Below are 25,346 nucleotides of genomic sequence, written 5' to 3'. Positions count from 1 at the left end.
TTTAATAGCTGTCAGTTTAAGATTCCAACAATGACACGAAGCTGTTTTCACAATGTTTCATTTAAAAATGAAAGAGGCAATTTTGTTGCACTGCAGGCAGTAAATAAAATAATCATCAACAATCGACACACTAAAAATATGGGATTACATCAGGTTTCTGAAAAGGCCAAAAGCAGGAGGGACAAATCAGGTCTTAAATCTGTTGGTCCTGCATCTTGGAGGATTACATCTGTGACCAGATGGATTCAGCAGACTGAAAGCGGACTGACCAGGATCAGCAGGGTCTGATTGGGCCTTCTTTGTGGCTTCAGTGCTGCTGCACATTCAACCAACTGCCTCTTTGAAGGGAAGCGAGTCAAGGCAAGAAAGAAATGAATGCTGGTCTTTGCATCAGAGTTTCTTTCTTACATTAACAGCAACATCAATTTAAAGTCATATTTTAGAACTAAAACTGTGCAGCTGTGGATCCAAATCACTCAGCAGCATACAGTATGTCACCCCCCCCCCCCCCCCTTCCTTCTGGTAATCCATTCAGAGCCAGGCAGAGGCTTCATCTCCTGCTATGTTTGGGCTCCTGCTTGTGTTTGGTTTATGACCAAAATAATCCCAAAAAGGGAAACGTAGTATTTTTGCATCAGATTCCTCCCTGATTGCATTCTCTTAAAATGTCCTGTGGGGACGTCTGAACATGTTGCACTCTGTCCATTTACAGTCCAACTGCCGCTGTAAATAAGAGACATTCCCGTGGTGTAGACACATTTATGTAGACCGTGGTCACCCAGCACTGGATCCTGGTTAGTTTTACAGCGTTTGAAGAGACACACAATGACAAAATGATCTGTGCGCTTCATGACATGTCCATAAAGGCTCCATCACTCAATTGTATATAAAACAAAAGTGGTGAAAGGACTCATCTCTGGGGAACTCTGGGGAAGAAGAAGGAGCATCAGACAAACTGTATTGACTTTTACCTTTTGTGCCAAGTAAAAGATCAGATCCCCGACATATCGATACGCCCCAGTGGTGTGGACGCTTAGACGCCAGCTTGGACAGTTCAAAGCATTCGTACACAGTTCTCCTCCTGTGGAAGCAAATTTTGTTTGAACTGCACAGAAAGACCCATTTGTAGTCCTTTCAGGTGAGCCATGCATGACATCAACCACCCCCACAACAGCAAAGAAACTAAGAGGACTTCCAGACATAGGAGCGATCACCCAGCAGGAAATGGATCACCGGGAATTAGAAGGAAAAAAGGAGATCAGCCCCTCTGTCCTGGAGTGGCCTCTGTCCAGTTTTTCTCCGCTGCACGTTTTGCCTGATCTGTTAATGTGACCACTGAATCCCACTCTGCAGAGACACAGCATCAGAAGCACATGTGTACTTCCTCCTTACTTATGTTAATAAGGGAACAGATAAAAGGCAGCCCCCCCCCAGCTCTTCCAAACGTGGCAGGATGGGCAGCGAGGACGCGAGAGTTTAAATTTTTGGGTTAAGTGGAAGCGAATCACAGCACCCTGTTGGCTTTATTCCTTTAATCACAGAAGAACCCACACAACAGATGCTTTTCTCTGTGCAGGACTGGGAGTGTGTGTGTCTGTGTGCGTCAGTGTGTATGTGGGACACGGGGTGGGGGGGGTCACATTGGGCCAACGCTCAAACAACAGGAGAGACAAAAGTCTAGACGCTAATTATCATCAAAATTAATTGACCCAGTTGTCTGTTGCGCTTCATAGTGATTAATAAAGCTCTGTTGGCTCGGGCCGGTGCTGCACTGGGTTTATTTCCCTCGCACGGCTCTTCTTCTGCGCCTCCACATCGCAAGACAAGGAAAACAAACCCCAATAAGGAAATGTGGGAAATGAGATAATTGGTCTGTGCTAATTACGTTTTCTATCCTTAAATTCATGCTTAACAAGTCTTCTGAAACAAATTGGTGTCTGTCATTTTCATGAACGACCACAGATTTATGGAAAAGAGAAGTCATTTTAAAACGGCTGTGATTTTCTCCTGGGTCGGTTTGAATCATGCTCTGGAGAAAAACATCCTTTTGCCAGGTCGAAGGGGTAAAAAGATGCACTCTAAAATGCAAACAGCTCTTTTTATTCTCTTTTCCCTCCTCGTCTTTAGGCGGTGGTTGTGGGTGGAGAGGCCGAGCAATCGTTGTCAAGCAAGCAGGGGTCGTTGCCATGCGCGAGAGGGTTTACACAGGAGGAATACATCATCAAGATGGAGCCAGAGCTGGCGAAGGGACAGGCTGTCTGCAACGGTCAGTACACACACACACACACACGCACGCACGCGCGCACACACACACACACGCACACACACACACACGCGCACACGCACACGCACACACACACACACACACACACACGCACGCACGCACGCACGCACGCACGCACACGCACACACACGCGCACGTGCGCGCACACACACACACACACACACACACACACGCACGCACGCACGCACACGCACACACACGCGCACGTGCGCACACACACACACACGCACACACACACACACACACACGCGCACGCACACGCACACACACGCACGCACACACACACACACACACACGCACGCACGCACGCACGCACGCACACACACTCACACACACACACACTCACACACACACACACTCGGGACAACTCCAGTAATAATCCCCTGCTGTTGGGTGGGGGTTGCTTAAGAGTCCTGCTGATATTTGAACCATAATGGAGCTTGGAGAGGACTGACCTTTGCAAAGACTGAGTGTGGATTAGACTGATATACTGAGCCGATATGGGCCTCCTGTTGAGGGGGATGTGTGTGCCCCAGTCTGCCTTAATCTGATTTCAGCATTGTGATGAAACTCGACTGTGACTCGAGCATTTAATGGATTCTTGTTGATGTTTTTAGTGTAAAACCATCACTGAATGTTTCAGTCTTGGAGGAGGTGGTGGTCTCACCCCACAGCTCTGATCTCACCCCGAACCCACAGTTCCACAGCTTTAAGCCACAGGAAAAGATTAAGCTAATTGTTGGTTAAATGTTGTCGTCGCTACTTTGGATTTGGTGCTCTCCGGTTGGAAATCCCACCGGCCTCGTGCCACGCTCTAAACATAAGAAAGTGGACGATTTTTATTCTTTGGTCGACTTGAGCTCATGAGCTGCAACTTCAGCCAGTTGAGCACGTAGTGGGGAAAGATTTAATCTGTTGTCTTTAACCTGCTATCAACCAACTGCTGAAAGCTAAAGCAGTGGTCAGCGGAGAGGTTTGAAACAAGCACAAGTTAAGAAAATACTGTGATGTTACTTTGTTACTTTCTGGCTTCCAGGCAGGTTTTCTGTCCATTTTCTGTAACATGTTTTTCACTTTCACGTTGTACCTGCAGTCCTTCCAAACCATGCTGTATAAGTCAACCTGTAGTTTCTGCACAAAGAGAGGTTGCACGGCCCGGTGTTGTTTACCTGATCAAGCAGAATAAGTGAGCATGCTGCTCATCTGTGCTGTGTGGCAGAGCGGTTGGAGCGATCTGTATTGACCGAGCCCCGGGGTATCAGCAGCAGGTTGGTCAATAAGCACAGGATAGCAGCAGGGCTGTGAGACGGTGCTGTGCGTGGCCTCCGTGAGTGAGATGGAGCTGCTTTGCATATATCTGTATTTTCTTTCAAACAGAGAATTGGTAACTCTGTAACCTCTTTGTTTATTTTATGTATGTTAACCTCGCTGCGCTGAATTTAACAGAAGACAAACACGCTGCAGCTGCTTGGATACGGCTTCAGTCATGTTCTGCTGGGTTCGAGGTCGATCAATGTTCAAACTGGAGCTTGATCTCTGCTCGCATGTTTGTCTCTGTTTGAGAAAAGCTCGTTTTAGAAACTGGGAGAAATGCTCCACACAAATGTCCAGTCGGCCAGCTGGTCGGCTCGTTCTGTGCATACAGGATGATGCCTGTAATTTAGCATTTTAGTGCAGTGAGAAGTGTAAGAGTTGTGTTTGACTTATGGCACATATAGTTCAGCTCTGATGAGGGTGGTGTGTGAGCTCAGAGAGGAGCTGATCTGTGGGATGTAAAAGTGTCATCTGGCTTTGTGTTGCAGAGATGCTCTTCAGCCCGAGAGAGAAAACTGTGGACAGTGCAGCGCTCGCTGTGAAAGTAGGAAACAGCTCAGAGAGACACTTTCCTCTGCTGGAAATAAATCAGTGTCCGTTGTGTTACAGCGAGTCTGAAACAGAGCAGCCAGGCAGCAGGCAAAAGCCCAACAATAACACAGCTTTGAGGTGGTTGTGCATGTGTATGTGTGAGTGTATATGAGTGGGAATGTGTGCGACTACATGTTTGTGTGCTTCGGTGGACATGTGTGGGCTCTGTGAAGTGTAACGAGGCGAGAGCGAGCTGTTGCAGAAACAAGAAGAGCGCGCATTTCAGTGTGTCCTCCTGTGATGATGTGCAGGGGAGGGGGCGGGGCCGGAGGGTCAGCAGACAAATCAGGAGGCTGTGTTTTTAGACAGTGTAACAAACACTAATGGCTACTTTGTATGCAGCCGTGGCTCCAGAGATGAATAAAGATCTGTGCTCCAGCAAAACCTCCAAAAAAGTGTTTCTTTCACATGAAATCTAGAAATAAATTGAGGAAATAAAAGTTTAAATATGCGGCACTGGAATGATGTCAGCGCCCTAATGGCCAAGTAATACTGCTTTTTTCACTTCTCATATTTATAACAGGTCAGCGGCCTTTGCTTTAGTCATGTCAGACTTTCTTTATACTTAGTCCCGCCCACCCTGCCTCTCTACATGCCACTGTGTGATAATAACAATCCTCTGCGCTGGTTTCGCTCAGTGATCTGTAGTCAGCCTGGTTTATCTGCTAAAATTATATTTCTATATGCAGATTGGACATAAGTCTTAGTTTTGGTAGGTGCAACCCAAACAGACTGAACTGCACTGGTGTAGTCTGTCAAACAGCTCCGTGTGTCTGATGAGCTGCTTCTGTTGCTGCCATGTTCAAGTCTGATTTCCTGGCAACTGGAAAAAACTGTGTGGTTCTGGCGACGAACAGTTATTATTGAATATAATTACTGAATGTAATTATTCTTATTATTAGATCGTTTTGTGTTTGTAATGTTAAATCACTGATTTGAAGAAAGGTTTCATTATTAAATATCAGAGACAAAGCTACCAGCTGACATAACTACTGTCCCAGTTTGTTAGACACGAAGGTGGCAGCCTATCAGAGCACGAGGTCAGTGATCAGCCAAAGACAGCAGCGTTTACATTTGATTGTTTTCAAAAACAGTATTTTACATTTTCTGCCCTTAATTACTGAAAGTCCTGATTACAATATTTGGAGCATTTGGCTGTGGTGCTGATGAAAGGCACCACTGAGCTGTGTGGAGGGCATCTTTGCTGGATAAAAAGTGATGGCTCTGGGTGCTTTTAATTATTTAATTGGAGCAGAGGAAGACTGAATGATTAATGAGGAGATGGAGGCGAGAGACATAATAAAGAGCCAGACAAATGAAGTGTCTGAGGGAAGGTTAGAAAGAGAAAGGGGTGAGAGGTAAAGACTAAAAGCAGAGACACGGAGCAGGGAGTCCGACAGGATCCTGTGCCTTTGGTTTGACTAACAGACTTCCCCCAAAATAAAACCTACAGCTCAGTGAACGACAGCTACAATCACATATTTGCTTCGAATTTTGACTTTGTGATGTTCCTCAAAGGATGGCTTTGACTGAAGCTGGGCAAAGTGTTTTTCATTTCTTTGTAAAAGTTGTAAAATTAAATCGTGCTTCCTAAACCAAGTTTCAGGTAACGAGGTGGAAAGAACAACACATTTAGTTCTTACAGGAAACAGCAGCGCAGATTTCAGTGGAAAAGAAACAAAAAACCCAAAAATAAACAGTTACATGTAAAGTTGGTTCAGCTGCTGCCAGACCAGCGTGTGTGTGTGTGTGTGTGTGTGTGTGTGTGTGTGTGCAATGACTCTCTGCAAAGAAATACATGTTGCGGCTTGGTTTGTGTGGGCTCTCTTCCTGTTTGTCGTCTTATTTGTGTGTGTGTGTGTGTGTGTGTGTGTGTGTGTGTGTGTGTGTGTGTGTGTGCTGTGCTGTGCTTGCATGTACATACAGGCTCTCTGTACATCTGTGAGTCAGGATGAGATCAGTGACTGTCCAGTACTTCCTGTGAAGTGGCTGCCTTGACCTTGCCATTCTTTCTGCCTTCCTTCCTATTATGGGAGTGAGTTGCAGTCAGTGACACAGCCTCATACAGTGGCTGCTGGTCAGCACCGCCATCCAAAGCTGTGGAAACCCCCATCCCACCATCCACTAAGAAGCGAGCACATTCAGCTCCCACCATCCTCCCTCTCTCTCCCATCTCTTGCTTTCTTTTCCTGTCTTCTTCTTTTCTCTTGTCATGCAGGGGGTTGCCCTACTTTGTTCCTGCCTCATACATCACTGTCTCCCCTCATAGACGGATTTGGGAATGGCGTTCAAGATTTAAAGTGAAAGCTCCCTCTCTCTGCCTCTGAATCCATCCCACTCTCATTTGATTCCTGATCCCAGCATTGTTTTTCCTCTAAGGAGCTTGTTAACGTGTCAGCACTGGGATGTGCTCTTATATGTGTTTGCTTCTGTATCTGACGTCTCGTGCTGTTTGTTACCTAAATTGTTCTGTTGCATTTAGTTTGGAGCACTCTGGGTTAAAAATGAGCTGTTTGGTTTTGAGCTGGGCTCGTGGACGTTATTGTGATCTTCACTGCGTCAGTCGCACTTTCATATAGTCTGTGACTCATGCCTCCCACCATGGATAACATCTTTTATTGCAACAGAGTTGTTCCTCATCATAAAGCTGAAAGTCTTTTTGATGCCTAAAAAGCCGAAAACAAGGAGACTTAAAATACTCCACAGAGGATGACCTCATCAGAATTAGCATAAATCTTTATTATTGTGAAAAGTGTGACAGATTTATGCTTCAGTTCTAAAGATAACTGCTACATTAAAGTGAGACACTTGGGTTTTTAATGATCCCTTTCCTGTAATGCCAACATTACGTTTGTGTGAAGTCTTTTGTGCTCCTCAGCCAATCCTGGGATTGGTTTCAGGGATAATCGTGGCGACTTTAATATGTCTGCTAAAAGAAAGGCTGCAGTTCAGCCCGTCCTGGCCTTGAAGCATTGCACTGCTCTTCATGAAGGGGAGTGTTCGTTTGGCTGCACTAGAGCAGCTTAGCATGATTTACAGTTTAAAATGATCCAACTTCATTCTGATTGGCTGTCCCCCTATAAACATGTGATTTGAGCAGCATGTGGGTGGAGCTTCTGTGCTAAACTGATTTTGACCATATTAGGATATTCTCCCTCATTGAAATCCTCCTTTCACAAATATAAGACTAGAAGAAAAACTGCGAACAGAAAGTGAAACAAAAACACAGAGTTTATGTGAGACACACACACTGAGCTCATCATGCTTAATATGAGCATCCATCTATTGTAACAATGTATTTATGGCGTAAATTAAGACGGTCGGTCCCTTTCATGCTGCCTGTTCCTCTCCTTTTTACACATTTTACTAAAACCTTCAGTAAAAAAGGAAACTAATCATAGCTCATATTTAAATGTAATTAAATATTAACACTCACCAGGAATCTAATGCAGCTCAGTTCATCTGTTCTGACAGAAATTCTAATGTTACGAAGCTTCTATATTTGCAGATACAGTGTGATAGTGGACTGCACTGCATTCAAATGTCCCTGTTTACATATAAGAGGTTTTATATATAATTTGCTATTTGGCCCCTTGTATCCGATGTAGGTGTGATTGTTCCACATCATTTATTCTTCTTTCAGTGCAAAAGCTTCTGTGTCAGACAGTCAAACTGTTAAATGCATGAAGGGAGCTGCTGACATGGAGGTGGGAGGCTTCTGTCACAGCCAATGAGGAGCAAGGGTCAGTTATGTTGTTGCCAGGGGTCAACGAGGAAGGAGGACGGCCGCTTGTGTCACAGCCAATCAGAGTTTCATTCATGTTCTCAGCAGAGAGGCAAAAACCAGTCTGTCCTCTTCCATCATCATCATCATCATCATCATCATCATCATCGTCATCATCATCATCATCAATAAGAAATACCTGCACTCAGGGAACAAAATCCCATAAACAGAATAAAGTTTACCTGGGCTGCAGCTGAGCTGATGCAGCTGTTCATGGACCATTTTCTGATGGTCCCGCAGAGCTTCAAGCCAAAGAGAGCGTGTTACACGGCACAGAACAAGGGCTACTGAAGGAAGGGTTAGGGTTAAATACTGAGAGAATAAACAGGTTCTGTGTCCACCTGACTGTGTAACATATAACTAAAACCATCATTTGAACGAGCTGCGATGAATGACCTAACATGTTGAAACCTCGATGATATGAGTGAGGATGAGTCTTACATGGTTTTAGTTACATCAGTGCACAATGCTGTTACTGGACACCCTCAGTGCAACTGTATCATTCACAGTTGCATTTATTACTTCCAGGCTGGACGACTGTAATTCATTATTATCAGGAAGTCCTAGAAACTCCCTGAAAGCCTTCAGCTAATCCAAAATGCTGCAGCAAGAGTCCTGACAGGGACTAGAAAGAGAGAGCAGATTTCTCCTGTTTTGACTTTAGCTCTGCTTTCAATACGATACTCCCGGACAGACTAATAGATAAACTGCTGGAAATTGGACTTCCTTCCACCACCTGCCGCTGGATCAGAGACTTCCTCTCAGACCGTGTACAGAGAGTTAGAGTGGGGCCTCATCTTTCCTCAGCCCTCAGCCTCAACACCGGCTCTCCACAAGGCTGTGTACTGAGTCCCCTACTGTACACTCTGTACACACATGACTGTGTTAGTTCCCACCCAGACAACACAGTCATCAAGTTTGCAGATGATACCACTGTGGTGGGGCTCATCTCAGGGGGAGATGAGACTGCGTACAGAGCTGAAGTTCAGAGGCTGTCAGATTGGTGTGCAGACAACAACCTGGACCTCAATACCACCAAAACAAAAGAACTGGTAGTTGACTTCAGAAGGAGGAAGTCCGAGCTGCAGCCTGTCAGCATCAACGGGGAGTGCGTGGAAAGGGTCTCCAGTTTCAAGTTTCTGGGTGTGCACATAGACACAGACCTCCAATGGAGCTCTAACACCTCTGCGGTCTTAAAGAAGGCCCAACAGCGTCTCCACTTTCTGAGAATCCTCAGAAAAATGGACCTGAAGAAGGAGCTGCTGACCGTCTTCTACCGCTGCTCCATTGAAAGTGTGCTGACATATTGCATCGGTGTGTGGTTCTCCAGCTGCACCACAGCACACAGAAAGGCACTCCAGAGGGTCATTAATACGGCCCAAAAAATCATTGGACATCCTCTTCCCTCCCTGAAGGACCTGTACAGCACTCGCTGTCTCAAGAGGGCACGCAGCATCCTACGGGACTGCACACACCCAGGACACCGGGTGTTTAAGCTGCTGCCGTCTGGCAGGAGGTTCAGGCTGCTGAGGTCCCGAACAAATAGACTCAAGGACAGCTTTTACAACAGGGCAATAGCCCTGATCAATGTAAATAGCTGACCTGACTGGATACCTCCCTGGACTTTTTAGGGGGAGGTAACAATGTTTAAAACGATAACAATAATATTTATATTTATAACAAGGTGCAATAATAATTAATGTGCAATAATAACAGTGTGCAATACACATACACTTATTCTTCTTTTTTATACTAAGTTAATATACTGTGTTGTGTTGTTTGTTACGTTGTGATGTGTCATATCGTGTCGTGTTGTGTTATATGTAGTGCCGACGTAGGACAGTTTTTCCAATTTCATTGTACTACTGTACTATGTATGACTGTGCAATGACAATAAAGAGTTATCTTATCTTATCTTATCTTATCTTATCTTATCTTATCTTTTGGCTTCCTGTTAAATCCAGAATTCAAAATCCTGCTCCTCACATACAAGGTCTTAAATAATCAGGCCCCATCTGATCTTAATGACCTTGTAGTACCATATCACCCTATTAGAGCACTTCGCTCTCGCTCTGCAGGCCTACTTGTTGTTCCTAGAGTATTTAAAAGTAGAATGGGAGGCAGAGCCTTCAGTTTTCAGGCCCCTCTTCTGTGGAACCAGCTTCCAGTTTGGATTCAGGAGACAGACACTATCTCTACTTTCAAGATTAGGCTTCAAACTTTCCTTTTTGCTAAAGCATATAGTTAGGGCTGGACCAGGTGACCCTGAATCCTCCCTTAGTTATGCTGCAATAGACGTAGGCTGCCGGGGATTCCTAAGATGCATTGAGTTTTTCCTTTCCAGTCACCTTTCTCACTCACTATGTGTTAACAGACCTCTCTGCATTGAATCATATCTGTTATTAACCTCTGTCTCTCTTCCACAGCATGTCTTTATCCTGTCTTCCTTCTCTCACCCCAACCAATCACAGCAGATGGCCCCGCCCCTCCCTGAGCCTGGTTCTGCTGGAGGTTTCTTCCTGTTAAAAGGATGTTTTTCCTTCCCGCTGTCACCAAAGTGCTGCTCATAGGGGGTCATATGATTGTTGGGTTTTTCTCTGTATCTATGAAGCGCCTTGAGGCGACTTTTGTTGTGATTTGGCGCTATATAAATAAAATTGAATTGAATTGAATTGAAAGTTGTGGGTGTGCTGGATCCTATCCCAGCTATCGTGGAGGATGAGGCGGGGTACGCCTGTAAAGGTCACCCGTGTGTCACAGGGCTGACACATATTTACTTTAGAACCCGTGACCAGTCGTACACTTCATCCTGGGTTCTTGGCTAGCTCTGCCTTTGCATCGTGTCTGTGCAAATGCAAAGAGCCAACGTTGTGTCAGCAGCAAAATGCATTGTTTAGGAGCAGTGTCGACTAAATGTAAAGTGTCCCCCTGCTTATACCTGCAGACGTGCTGGAAGCAGCTGTAGGACTAGAGTCTGATTTAGTTCCCAGGGTCGGTGTCAGCGCGTCCTTTCTCTTATCTTCAGTTTTGACTTGGCTCGACCTTTTTTGTTTCCTGTTGATGGCTGCTGTGCTGTTAGTCAGCTGTGAGTTTCCCACAGAGATGTGCTGTTCTTGACTGTAAAAGTGCCGTGAGTCCAGTTTCACATGAGTGTGCTGCTGGGAGAAAAAGGAAGTGTGCAGCTGACGTTAGCGAGACTGAAAACAGAGACCATGAAAAACAGCGATGAGTGGATTCAGGGTTTTACTGGATCTCTCGTTATAAGTGACACAATAAGCTTGTGAATGAAATTATATTTACTTTGCTATACTACAGAAACACTGTAATTACTATAATATTGTGTAACACACATGTGTGTATTCCTTCCTGCGGTGTCCAAGTTGGACCACTGGAATGCCGAGGCTGTAATTATAACCCAGCAGCCGGGAAACACTGACACACCAGTCTGAGAGGAGCACATCCACAGACTGTATGACTCCAATATCACTGAGTTACACACAACTGCTGAAATCTGAAGAAGCTTATTAACCAATCAGTGACAGAGCAGCATGAACCTGTGAGGGTGTGACTGCAGCGCAGACACTGAACTTCCAGCAGCACGTGGAAAATGAACCGAGAACAAACCTCACTCAAACATTTCTCCCTTTGCCCGCTTAGAGCAGTGAACATGTGTTCAGACTGAGCTGAGGTTATTTCCACGACACGGTGACGTTCTTTCTTTCTTCCTGCTCAACGTCACCGTTTCCTCGCCTCCTTTGTCCTCATCCATCTCTACCTATAGGGAGCGAATGTTGTCAGAGCTGTCTCAGCTCTGCAGTCAACACCATGTTGTTGTTTCTGTTTCCATTTGAAAGCTTTGATACGAGGTTCTGGTCCATTCTTGGTCCTGGTCTCAAGCACCACTCTGTCTCTCATGTCTTTCTGTAGCGTTTCTCGTTTGAGGTGTGTTTTGGACTGTGGGAGGATCATTAGAGGTTTTGTGCCACAGAGAGAGCAGATTTGACACTGCTGCCGTAGAGCCTGACCCGTCTTATTAAGCATTACTGCTCTGACTTCAGAAAGGCTGCAGTCTTACAAATGCTTTCCAAGCCCTGTGTACCTCATTCATGCCTACGTATCAGAGTCAAACTTATAATTAGACGGGATATATTTAAAGAATACTGAGAGGTGGAAATCAAGAAGTGAACCAGAGTCTGGGTAATGTTCCTTTCTTCTTTACATTGTGACGTCGTCTAAGAACACTGAAACGTTCATGGCGTGCAGTGTTCGGTGAATAGAAACACACGAGGATCACGGTTAGAACCACACAGATGTTCCATGTGTGACATATATGTGAGTCACATGATTTGCACACATCAGGGACATCTGAGGCTCCTTGTGAACTTTGCCCCCTGAGATCAAACCCCGTCTGTGTCGTGACAAATGCGTGCATGAACACATTTCCTTGCGTTGCTTTTTTTACTGGAGTCGCATGTTTTTGGGAACATTGAAGACAGCAGGTTATTGTTTTCACTCTGCGTTTCTGATCCCGTTCATCGTGACTCGCACAGACAGTCTAGCAGAGACAGCTCGGGACCACAGACTAACCACAGTGTGCAGACAGAGGGAGGCTCACTTTCTCTAGAACATGCTTTGTGTGTGTTAATGTGGAGGAGGAACAGATTCTGGGTCTGGTTCTCATAATGAAGTTTCTATGTTGGACTGACGAAAGCCAGGCACTGAAACTCCCAGCTCCACAGATATGGATGGAATGTGTGGGTGTGTTTACTTTGACCGCTATCTGTGTGAGGACCCGGGGTTTACTGCTGGGGACGTTGTGGACAGTTTTGTCCTCATAGTCCTTTGAAAGCTGGCGTTAGGCGTTCAGGTGTGACGGTAAAGTCTAGTATGGTAACACAGAGATACCCATGTGTGTGTTTGTGTGTCTGCTCCCACGGGTCCTCTTCCAGTTGTGGTTGTTCATGTTCAACTAATTCCTGTCCTCCCATTTGTCGTTCCCGGATTCCTTCCCATCTCCCTCTCCATCTCTGTCTAGCAGCCATTTTCTGCTAAATAAATGATGGCTGCATGCCTGACCTCACATCTGACTAATGAGTGTGTGTGTGTGCGCGCGATGGGGGCCGTGAAAGCAGCGCTGTGTGTGTTTCTGAGCGGTGGGGTTGTGCGGATGCTTCGGGTGTAGCGGGAGGATGCTGTTAATCTTGGCGATGTTCTGTATTTGCGGCAGAGATTGGAAGATGCAGCTCAAACGGATCCTCCTGGAATCAGAGCGTCACAGCAGTGACTGTAGCTTTGAATGGACCAATCAGCTCTGTGTCTGCAGTTTCAGACAAAAAAGGATGAATCCTAAAGAACTGAATAACAGGCAGATGTTTAACACCTACAGGATGCGCTGGCACACCGCCCGATGCCATCAGTCTGAAGAATGGATGCTGGAGCAAAGCAGAGGCTGAAGCAGCAGCAGCACTGAACAGTCACAGAGACGTGGGTGTACCTTGTTGTTGCTTTGACTGTTAGCAGATCGTCATGGTTGCCTGCAGCGACTGAGGCCTCGCAGGTGATGCTCACAAACTGTGGGGAGACTAATGTTTCCTCATCACTGCTGTTGGCCAAGCAGTTGTCGACTGTTTTCTAGTGTGAGTGTGTCTCTGTGTGCCTAAGCTAGCTTTCAGGTTTGGTCCCATTTTTCAGGTGGCTATGATTTATTTCACCTGGTATTAAGTAAACAAAGGATTCTTTATTATAAGCGTCGAGCGCGAGGCCCTGACAGCGAACACACGAAGACTGCCTGCTGAGAGTCGCCGTGTTGTGTTGTCTTCATTAGTTTGGTGACACCTCAGTGCCAGTCTTAAAGGAAATCAAAGCTCACTACATCTATATAAGTAGCAGTGAAAAACAAAACACTAGCTCAAAGTTTCTTACGTTTTCTTTTTCTGTAGCTTTTAACAGCTCCTCTTGGTCTTCATCAGCATCTGGAGTTTGCTCATTAAGCAACTAAAACACTGCACAGAACCTTGCTCACTAAGGACTGTTAGATGTATTTGCCAGCCAGTTAATATCCAGAGTACATGGAATAATTAGTGTGACATGAACATCATTAGTCTTAACCGATCTGCTGTGTTTTGCTGCCTTTTTTCTCCGGTGAGGAACGTGACGCTGTTGCGTGGAAAGCCTAACCCTGTGTGTGTGATACACTGGCAGGGAGGAAACACACTGTTCAGTGCTCCACTGACTCCGCCAACACCTCCCATCACAGCCCAGCGCTGTTTACAGTTCTGCTACATCGCATCTTGACACCAGAAATTTCAGGTGATGCCCAGCAGCAGTTATCACTGTCTAAACAGGTTTTCCTGCTTGTGAGATGCAGACCGTAGACAGACTCACAGACGCATTAGGCTGCGGCCGACACAGCGAATGACTCAGACCGCACGCTCGTGGTGTTCTTTTTTGGAGCTTGTTAATCTTTGCAACAACTTTAACAATCATTTGATTTTCCTTTGAAGTCAAACCCAAAGGCTAAAATCTGGTGGATTCAGAGGCTTTCCTGTCTGCTTTTATGGATAGTAACTGAGTCTCTGCGGCTCTGACAGTGTTGAGGTGAGCAGCGTTCATTATCTGTTTCTGACTGGTGCAGCTGAAGCATACAACTGGAAGCTGATCAAGCTTCGTGGAGATGAGTAAATCAATCCCCACTCTGATCACTCGGAGCCGAGGGTGGGTGGAGTCAGGACGACGTGCAGCGTCCAGATCAGCACAGAGCCAATCACAATTAGAACTGCGTGTCTGCTCCAGGCTACACTTATCACTTACCTTCTTATCTCCTACTCTCCTCATTGTTTTCTTGGTTAGTTGATTAATTGTTCAGTCAATTAAAAACCCCAGAATATTAAAAAACATCCATCACATTTCCTCAGAGTCTCTGACGTCTTCAGATGACCCAGAACAGTCCAGAGGTGTTCAGCACATACTTTTATATCGCAGGAAACTACATCCAGGTTCATTTGCTGGCTTAAATCCTCACATGACCGATGTCCAATCCAAGTACTGGGTCTAGTGTTTACCTTATAAATGTATGAAGTACGTTTTTGATAAAAACAGATTCATTTCTTAAGTTGCTAAAGTTGATGTCGTTAACCAGCAGGAGACAAACTGTCAGCGCTTTGTGAGGCCAGAGTGTGTCTGCAGGTCTGTCTCTGTAAGGTGTGTGTGTGTGTGTGTGTGTGTGTGTGTGTAGGGATGTACTGAGAACAAGTGAACATGTTTCTGTCTAATAGTGGGCTAATGTAATCAGTAGGATCTGTCATGGTCTATTAGGAGTCTGCTGCCATCATTCCAGCCACTGTGTCCATAAACTGTAGAAACACGTCTCACACACACACGCACACACACACACACACACACACACACACACACACACACAGATGAAAAACACCCACAGTGTTTCCTGCATGTGGATCTTGGTTCTGCACCTCAGTGTTTGTTGTTCTGTTTGTATTTTCTCGTCCAGCCGAGCCTCACGTGTGACCAGTAAAGCTTTGGACGCTTCTTTCATGTTATTAATGCAGATAAAAAATCATTTTTTCACTCATGTGTGATCAGTTACAGTTTTTTACAGACGCTAGGACACATTTCTCAATACTTAGGTCACGTTTGTAAAACTCCTCACACAGTGAGCACAACAGAAGTCTATGTGGGCTAAACTGAGGACCAGTTATCATTGTTTTGGCACAAAATGCATTCAATGACTACATCTCTCAAATTTCATGAATTATCTTCTCACTCAGACACAACAACTGCCAAAAATCTTTGTACGTACAGGACATTTTGCATGTGCTTACATACTGTTTTCAAAACTGTTAAACTTATGGCCAAAACAATAACACAATGCAAAACTTGAAAAGACAGCAAAATGCAACAGCAATATTTCATTGAAACATATTTTAAATCTAACAATGCAGTTTAACCAGCCACAGCTGATTCTCATTGTAGATGAACATCTGCACAGGTGTTACTCCTTCAATTTTTCAACTCCTTCAATTCTGGCAGCCAGAAGATTCTTTCCTAGGTGTGTTGCCCTGATGACATAAGATGTGATGTGGATGAGAACCTGTGGCCAAATGGAGAAGACCGAGTAGATTAGCATTACTATTGTATGTGTATCAGTGGATGGTGTGTATACAAATTCTTGTATTTTGGGATTACTTAGTGCAGAAAAATAAAAATACAGAAACAAATATTAACGAATTCTGCATGATGTCTGATTCATTCCAGTAACATATATTGAAATTATAAACAGAGATGTGTCCTTGTTTTACACAAGAAAACACTGTGTAATGCTACATGTTGTTAGTGTTTTTCAGGTCATTGTTTTGTGGGTGACAAAGTGTGTTTGTCGGCTGTCAACCTTTGCTAGTGTTCTGGAAGAAGGAGTTTATTTGAGACCTGAATGAAGTGTTTTGGTAGTTGTAGTGCATTTTGAATGTGAAATGAACTGCTTTGCCAAGCTGACGGTCAGTTAGGAGGATTGTGTGAAGTGTTTTGCAAAAGTGACCTAAGTATTGAGACATGTGTCCTAGTGGCTGTAAAAAACTGTAAAACAAAGGCAGCACCAGTTAGAAAAACGACTTCCTTCCATGTGCAGATTTAGTATATTCATACCAGCAAGTTTGCCAAATGAGTTGACCAGTATGACCGATCTATATCAGGTATATTTAAAATTCGTTAAACTTTTTTTTGTTTAAAAGTCATAATACGATGTATTAGTTGGTGACCTGAACCTCGGTATCCAAAGCTTTGAGTCAAGTATCAAGATGTGTTGACAGAAACTGCTCTGACCGTTCTCGGGAGCTCAGACTGGAGTTTGTAGACGTTCACGGCATTTCTGTCCTGATAGCGATTCGTCTGTAAGGGCACGAATGTTGGAGCATGAGCCGAAGCTTCCCCATGCTTGGCTTTGGACTGCATGTCTGTGGGGTTGCCATGTCATATTTAGACAGCTACAAAAGTGTTAGCAGTGTTTTCACATGCTGTACGGGACGCTGGTGGGAGCGGCTGAGACGGCGCTTTTCTTTAATCTGGGGCGACAGCTTCCTGCGGCTCTCCACAAAACAGCCTCCCAGCAGGGACGGGCTGTCCTGTGTGTGTGTGTGTGTGTGTGTGTGTGTGTGTGTGTGTGTGTGTGTGTGTGTGTTCACACCATAACATCATGTGCCTTTGCTTTTGTTATGCCAGCCTAATATTCTCTCCTTTAATCCCTCGTTGAACTTTTGAGGGAGGTCTGCGCTGTGTTACCGGGTAAAACTACAGTTTTTGAAGCCAAAGTTGTGTGTTTGCTCATTTATTACGCAAGTATACGTAAAACTGCCTTTAAAATGTTCTCCAGTACTCGGTGTTTACAGAGTGGGAGCCTGCTGGAGGCAGCAGCTATTCCAAGTGGAGCCGTAGGACAAACAACTGATGGATAAAAAAATCAACACAAATGTGTAACGCTTTGACTGATCGGGCTGTCTGAAGGCAAAACCTTTTAGACATCACCGCCTCTTGAGCCGATAGAGTCTGCCTGGGAGGGGCAGGACTTTGTGTTGCCAGGTTGGTGTAACGGTCACCAGTGGGGCTGCTGGAGCTCGAAGCCGTCTCGGCTGCTGTCCCTCATCCGAGCTCTTCTTGTAGTCTGTTTGAGAGGGAGGCACAGTGCAGGGACAGGCTGGTGGGTCACAGAGGCAGTGAGTACTTGAAAGTACTTCAATGCACCGTGGACCCAATTATGCAGTTTGTGTCGGGAAACTGTAGTTTTTCTTTAAGTCGTACCTCAGACAGATGCAGGCAGACAGGAAGTGCGTATTTTTAGCTTCAGTGTGACTTTGTGAGGATCATTATCTCTGATGTTCATTACAAGTAAACAAGCTCAGACATCCTGTATGACTGCACAGCGCGCACACGAAGCACAATAATCGTCAGAATCAGACGGCACGCTGGATAAAGAGATGGCGTTTTCTCTGCGATATGAAATAAATACCGGACGACCTGAATAGCTCTATTAATCCTTCTAGAATTATTAGGATATTTTGTTAGGAGATTCAGTCTGCACCGGAAATACAAATAATGGTTTAAAAAAATCTGAAAAACACTGAAATTTGAAAGTTGTTTTTTCTTTTCTTTATCGTGTTGTTGTTTCTTTCTGCATCAGTTTGAAGCTCTGTATATACGAAGAGAAGACGCTCTGTGTCATTGTTGTCATTATTGCACCTTCCTATGTGGGAATTTCCTCCAGCATCTCCTTCCCTGTGGCGTTAGAGGCAGAGCAGTGAACACAGTACGAGTACGACTGTAATGTGCAGCTCCTCGTCCTGTCTAACCAGGGAGGGAAGGAGAGGTCTGCAGCCCCTCTGGGTAGCAATCTGTCAGCAGGAGATCAGGGAGACTGGTGCACGGCGAGAGAGTGGGCCCACCCAGCCCGTCCCTCTCGCTGTGGGGAGGGCTGTAAGGACACGAGCTGCAGCTTCTCTTTCTCCCTGCTGAGTTTGAGTGTAAAATAACCGGTGTAGCAGGAGGCTCCACTGCTGAGTGCATTACATGGATAAACCGACTCTCAAGTCTCCATTTTTTAGCATCCAAATCTTCCTTTTCTCTGGTGTCGCTGAGCACAGAGAGGCTGCACGTCACGGATTTGCCAGTTTGTCAGTAAAGTAACACACAGATTTGTCAGATTTTCAGTTCAACGTATTGTTTTCGTTACTGAGTGTCTCAGGTGGCGTTTTATTGTCAGGTAAAATATACACGAGGAAGAACATGAAGGATTGGGCCATGGCCTGTGAGCAAACACCAGGAAAGAAGAACTCTGCAGCCTCTAGCATCTTCAGTTTAACACAATGAAGAGACCAGGCTCATGGAGGCTGTCAGCTGCTGAATGGGTGAGCTTTAAAGGGAAGGTGCAGAAATCCACCACATTACATAAACGGCAGCACACATTTCATTGCCACGCTAATCTAGAAACAAAGAAGAAACTCGTGCATCGCTTTCTCTACATCTGTGGAGTGGATCAAATCATAGGTGTAAGAAGTGAAGACAAAGGTCATAAATCAACACAAATGCACTGCATGCTTCTGGGGCCATGTTTCCACCTCCTTTATTGGGCAACATGTTGTAAAATCAATACCTGCTCCAACGGGAGATTTTTCAGGCCTACGGTGTGTGTCAGCTCCAACGTTAACAGCTGGACTGAAACGCGAGACGTCCACCCGACGCCAACACCAAAGCCAGACGCTGGTTTGATTCGACGGGACGGACTGCTGTGACGTGTCTTCCTGGTGGAGGTTTTAGTGCTTTAAGTATCAAATACACAAATGTTTGGTCGTGGAGTCCAGAGCAGCGGGGTGTGGTGCATCTCTGAGCGAAGGCTCAGGGAGGATTATGGGATTTCTCCCGATGAAGAGGGATGGGGAGGGGGTGCTGCTGATTTCAAGATGATGCAATTTCAAAGTCAGCTTTTGTTCCATTCATAATCCAACTGTGTGCTATATGGCTGGAAACAGGCCTCAGCAGCATCGTTTGTCCCTGTATGTTAGCGTGTGTCGGTCAGAGCAGCTAGCGCAGGGTGACAGCTGTCCCGTGTGGATTAGCTGTGAGTCTATAATGTGCATGTGCTGTCTTTGTGAGGTAGCAGCCCGACGCCTTAATCCTGGCTTCCAGTTTACTTCCACGAACTCGCATGTTTATAGTAAACCTTCAGTCTCAGGGGAAACTATAAATTGTGACTCATAACCAGCAATTAAAGCTTAACTATAGTTCTAAGCATAAAAACAGTTTCCAAAAAACATAAAGACAGGAGCACAAGGAGGCGGAGACGTCTAAATGCACGTTTGTATGTTTATATGCCCTGAAGAAATGATCTGTTTTTGGATGAGATGATCTGCAGAGCTCGTCTGGGCTGAGTCTGGTCCGTCGGTTACGTGCCGTACGTCACACGCGTGTAGGTGGACTTTAATGACTGTGAGGCAGACGCTGCCACAGGTGAGCAGCAGGCGTGTCTTCTTTATGTTCACATGATTGTTGTGGCAGCAAAGATTACAGCATCATTTGGTGTTTCCCTGTTTTCCTGTCGTGTGCCATCTCGTAGGCCCTGAGATTTCTTTTTGACTCTTCCCTGGGATGTGGAGCAAAATGCGGGGAATGCTTGTGCTCACTGAGGGGGTTCTGGCTGGGTCATGTGATGACATACAGTCAAATGAAAAAGTAATGATCTTTTTCCAATATTTGAACGCAGTGCCTGCAGATAAAGATAGTTTACATGTACAACACTGAGCTCTTCCATGATCTTACCACAGTTTCAGTAAATATAAATAGAGGAGTAGCTGCGATGCTTGGAGTCAGGAGCAGTCTTTGTCTCTCTGTCACCTTTTAGCTGAGATCACCTGCAGTAGGCGTTTCACGTAGCTGTTCAGCTGCATGTTTGAGGCTTTTTTATGTTCTTCCAGTTTCTAAAGTCTCCGCACATCAAATGAAAGCTTTAACCAGACCATTCCTTCTTTTTCAACCACTCCTGAGTGGATTTGTTAGTGCGCTTACATCCACCTCCGATTAAAGATCAGCTTTCAGACAGATGGCCTCACATTATCTTTAGAATTCATAGTTGAGTTGACTTCAAGCTGCCCAGTCCCCGAGGCAGCAAAGCCAGTCTGATTCCCAGCACCATGCTTCACAGATGGTGTGCTGTTTCTCCGTGGCTCTGCTGTGTGATGCGTCCCACCTGCCTCTCCCTGAGGATGAGCTCATCTTTGGCACCAAATCTGGATCGATCCATCTTTGCTGAACTGCATTAACACATTTGATTATTCTTTCAAAGAAATGATCCATTCAGATATTAATATCTTAAAAATAAGAGCCAGAACCATCAAACTCTCATCAGACAATACAAAACATACTGGTGCGTATTTTCTCATTCAAACTTGTTGTTTAGACACAGGCTGCAACCAAACTCCTCAGCCTTCTGTTCTCTGTATATGTCTCATTCATTATTTAACACATTTTTTATAAGATAATATACATTTTCTAACAGGTAATTCAGCTGATATCCACTTAATTACAGTAGACTAAGGCCTTGGTTGTACTGTTTTCTTTTACCATTGATGTGTGACAGCTGCTGTGTCTGAGATTAGCTGCCCACATCCTTTCAATTGGTTTGTGGGTTGCCAGGTTGCACTAAAAGATAAGTATGATAACTATGTGTAGAGTGGATAGACAATGGCAACATGGGTAACATGAAATAAACATCTGTATCTTCCAGATATTCAAAGTCAAATTTGAGGGCAGACAAAGAGCTCAGACTGAGGGTCAGACTTACAGACTTCCACTCTGATTATAGTGTTTGATCTGAGGCTTTGATGAATGTGCACATTTTCTATGTGGCTAATTCGTTTTATTATATTTAATTAATTATTTGAATTCTTATATTAAATACAGAATATTGATTTTCTGTCGCATTTGTTTGAGTCTATACACACACACACACACACACACACACACACACACACACACACATATATATGTGTGTGTGTGTGTGTGTGTGTGTAATACTTTGGAAGGAAAACAGTTTTCCATGGATTTTTTCAGTTTTATTTATTTTTTCTCATGTTTACTCTTACACGTTGCTGGTTATACGTTGCTTTGACATGTATGTAAACTGGATTAAGCATTAAAATTAGGCGTGTAAATCCTGTTATATTAGTGTAGCATGATGAAGCTTAATATTTGTATATTACACTATATCATGACTTAGAACAAAGATTGATTATTCTAACTGAAACCCACCACAGCGGTTTAAAGCGATTAGTGTGGAAAACAAACACATTTACTCACTAACTCTCTTCGACTGCTGTAACCTGATTTGTCTGCAGTGCTTCTCATTAACATCCTGTTTAGTTTTAGATATGTGACAAGAACAAAATCAGCTGTACACACATAATACACAATCTTTCAAATAACGGACAGATATTTGTGAAATCAGGATGCATTTGTGAATGTATTTTAACAATCTAAATATGCATATGTACAGACAGATACATTTAACAAACAAGACAATTCTGTTTTATTACATTTACAGTGATTTTACGTTAATTTAATTTAATTCAATTCAGTTTTATTTATATAGCGCCAAATCACAACAAAAGTCGCCTCAAGGCGCTTCATAGATACAGAGAAAAACCCAACAATCATATGACCCCCTATGAGCAGCACTTTGGTGACAGTGGGAAGGAAAAACTCCCTTTTAACAGGAAGAAACCTCCGGCAGAACCAGGCTCAGGGAGGGGCGGGGCCATCTGCTGTGATTGGTTGGGGTGAGAGAAGGAAGACAGGATAAAGACATGCTGTGGAAGAGAGACAGAGGTTAATAACAGATATGATTCAATGCAGAGAGGTCTGTTAATACATTTGAAATGTAAAATCAGCCTATTTATGTAAATGTAATGATGTTCTAGAAGAACAGTACAAAACTAAAACACACAGTGAAATACTTTTATATGACAGTTTATTTGTACAGTGCAGCTCAGAGTGCATCTCTGTTTTGGGGCAAATATTCACTCCGCCTTCAGCTGCAGGGACCAAAGCCGATCAGATTGTGCAGTAATTATTTTCTTTAGGTCTCAACTTAGTTTTTCTTTCTGACAAAGGAGCAACAGTAAAAAACGCAACAATGCCTGATTTGATTTAGCAGAGGTCTGAAAGCCAAAGCACGGATTATTATGGATTATGACTCCAAACAGAATAGAAATGTAAGATATGTTTAAAAAAATAAATAAATATATAAATAAGTAAAGCCTAAACACATGCAGTGTGTAAGACGTTGTGAGTGTAAGAGCAGCAGGGACGTAAATGTGAGGAAATGAAAGAGCAAAGCAAGCAGCTGGAGCCTGGATTAGAGACGTCTGGGCCAAAATGTGAGGACACTGTGTTTAGTCCAGTTAGTCCAGTTTGGCCTCAGTGAGTCTGACGGAGAACAAAATGAAGCAGAAATATTTGTTCCATCACCTGAAAAAAGCAGCGAGCAGGCTTTTAATGTCCCTGCACAGACGAGGACAACAGAGCTGAAGTTCTTTTAATGCAACACATGAGAATCAAAGCCAATTTTAAGTTCACCCACTGTCTTCAAGCAGACAGAACTGTTAATACTTTGTGCTTTAATTGGTTTTTTGCTTCATTAGTTCAGATTTTTGTATTAAGCATCAAATCTAATGGGAAAGCTGATGATTGCAGTGGCATCCACCAGAAAATGATCACCTGCTCTGCTGCTTCCCTCAGCTTAAGTGAGCTTATTCCTGTTTTGGGTTGTCAGTGATGAAGCACTGCACAGTACCTGCTCAGCACCAACAAAGCAGAAATACACAGAAAGTCACCGGTGTGGCCCTAATGCACCGAGGCACAAAGTGCAGAGGTGGAGGAGCTGCAGCTTCATGCAGTTTTCCTCTTAGCCAGGTCCCTTACACTAACCACACCAGAACCAGATATTATTTCTTATCCAGGTCAATCCTGGGAAAACACACAGTCTTAAAAGATAATAATACGTCAGAGCAGTGTTAAAAAGATTTTGAGGCGTCGATCCAAATAGAGATGCCCAAACTTCACTCGGTCCCCGTTGGATATTGTCGGAGTCGTCCTGGTCAGGTGCCTGAATCACCTCAACTTCCTTTCGTTGCAAAGAAGCTGCAACGAAAGTTAAGCAGACTTATCTCTAAATGAAGCTTCAGTCACTCTTTACAGGAAGCAACTGCCCACTGCTTGTATGCTGCATCTGTGATTAACATCTCATTTAACAAAAGTCTTCAGGTTCATGTTATAAATTGGAATTTGAAATCACTGATCTGAGGATTTAAACTATGCAAAATGTGTCTGTTTAGCTCATTCTTACAGAAACATAACAGCTGTAGCTGGTTACAGTGTAGGTTGGAGGGCAATGTGATGACCCAGCAACTGAACGTACACCAGTCATCAGTGAGGTGATTTCACATTTTGGAACAAGGAGCAAATCATAGCGTAGCTCACTGCGTCCAACTCAGTATCAGAGGTTCAAGCCAATGATGAATCTTAGTTCCTCAGGTCGATCAACCCTGCTGCTGTAACACACATTTATATTGTGCATCTTTTTAAGTACAGTGGATGTCACGAACTGCACGGTGTACAAAAGGAAAAAATACTATTGAAGATGGCCGACTGAACAGTGAGGCGGCAGCTGAACAGTGAGGCGGCGCGTGCTCTGTGCAGCAGCCGGGCTGCAATAACCAGCAGTCAGCTGATTTTCATCAGTAATTGCTGAGCTGATTGATTCAGGCTCTGTGAGACCAGATAGCAGAAACAGAAAATCAGTAAGTCTGCAAATATTCATCTAGTTAAAACAGAAAACGTAGAAAGAAACGATGCACCGTGTTCTGTTCTTGTTAATCTGAAGTGCTGAAAAGGTTACATGCATGAAGTCTTTTATTACAGCTCGGGGTCCCTACCAACCGTCAGTGTGCAGAGGTGCTCGGACAGCAGCCCGAACAGGAAGTCCACTGCTCGACTGTATTTAAAAAGCCATCACACAGGCCCTCAGGTGCTGTCACACCGTTTATCTCTGTGATGAATTCGGCTTCTCCGTCCCTCCCAGCACTGCAATCGATTTTCTCCAGAAACTAGACTTATGTCATTTACTCCCCCAGGATCATATTCAGAGCAAGAACACACAGCTATCATCCCGTTTACATCATATAACATGATAGCATACTGCCTGAACCCTCTCAGGTTTCTGCCTCACAGATTTCCCTGAAGCGTTTTCCTTTGGTGTGTGCAGCCCAGAGGAAAACGGAGGGGAGAAGATGTTTGCCCTCACAATGACTCCACATGTCTGCTCCTGAGCTAGATTAAAGCTTTATTTCACACGAAACTCTTTTAAGTCTAAAGAGAAAGTCGGGAGGTTATGGAGGGAGGGGGGGGGCAGGAGAGGACCTGTGAATGGCTTCATTAACACGAGGAGATGGGTTCATTAACACCCAGCAGCCCTGCTGAAAGGAGAGTCCCACTGTTAGAGTGGGGAGGAACAAGGCATGCAACACACGTGTGTGAGTGTGTGAGTGTGTGTGTGTGTGAGTGTGTGTGAGAGTGTGTGTGTGAGTGTGTGTGTGTGTGTGTGTGTGTGAGTGTGTGTGTGTGTGAGTGTGTGTGAGTGTGTGTGTGTGTGTGTGTGTGAGTGTGTGTGTGTGTGTGTGTGTGTGTGTGTGTGTGAGTGTGTGTGTGAGTGTGTGTGTGTGAGTGTGTGTGTGTGTGTGTGTGTGAGTGTGTGTGTGTGAGTGTGTGTGTGAGTGTGTGTGTGTGAGTGTGTGTGTGTGTGTGTGTGTGTGTGTGTGT

General features: G+C 44.5%; 1 protein-coding gene across 1 annotated transcript in view; it reads left to right on the top strand.

Annotated features, from left to right (window-relative positions):
• LOC309689518 (cadherin-2-like) overlaps positions 1–25,346 on the top strand; it is a 104,371-nt gene that overhangs the window by 5,786 nt on the left and 73,239 nt on the right. The window contains exon 2 of the mRNA XM_082506023.1: positions 2,128–2,266. Within this exon, the coding sequence (XP_082362149.1) occupies positions 2,128–2,266 (139 nt within the window). The remainder of the gene's footprint in view (positions 1–2,127; positions 2,267–25,346) is intronic.

This window comes from Aulonocara stuartgranti (assembly GCF_965226115.1).
Source record: "Aulonocara stuartgranti genome assembly, chromosome: 15".
NCBI lineage: Eukaryota > Metazoa > Chordata > Actinopteri > Cichliformes > Cichlidae > Aulonocara > Aulonocara stuartgranti.
Note: the sequence above shows the minus strand (reverse complement) of the source record. Positions and strands in the feature narration are given on the sequence as shown.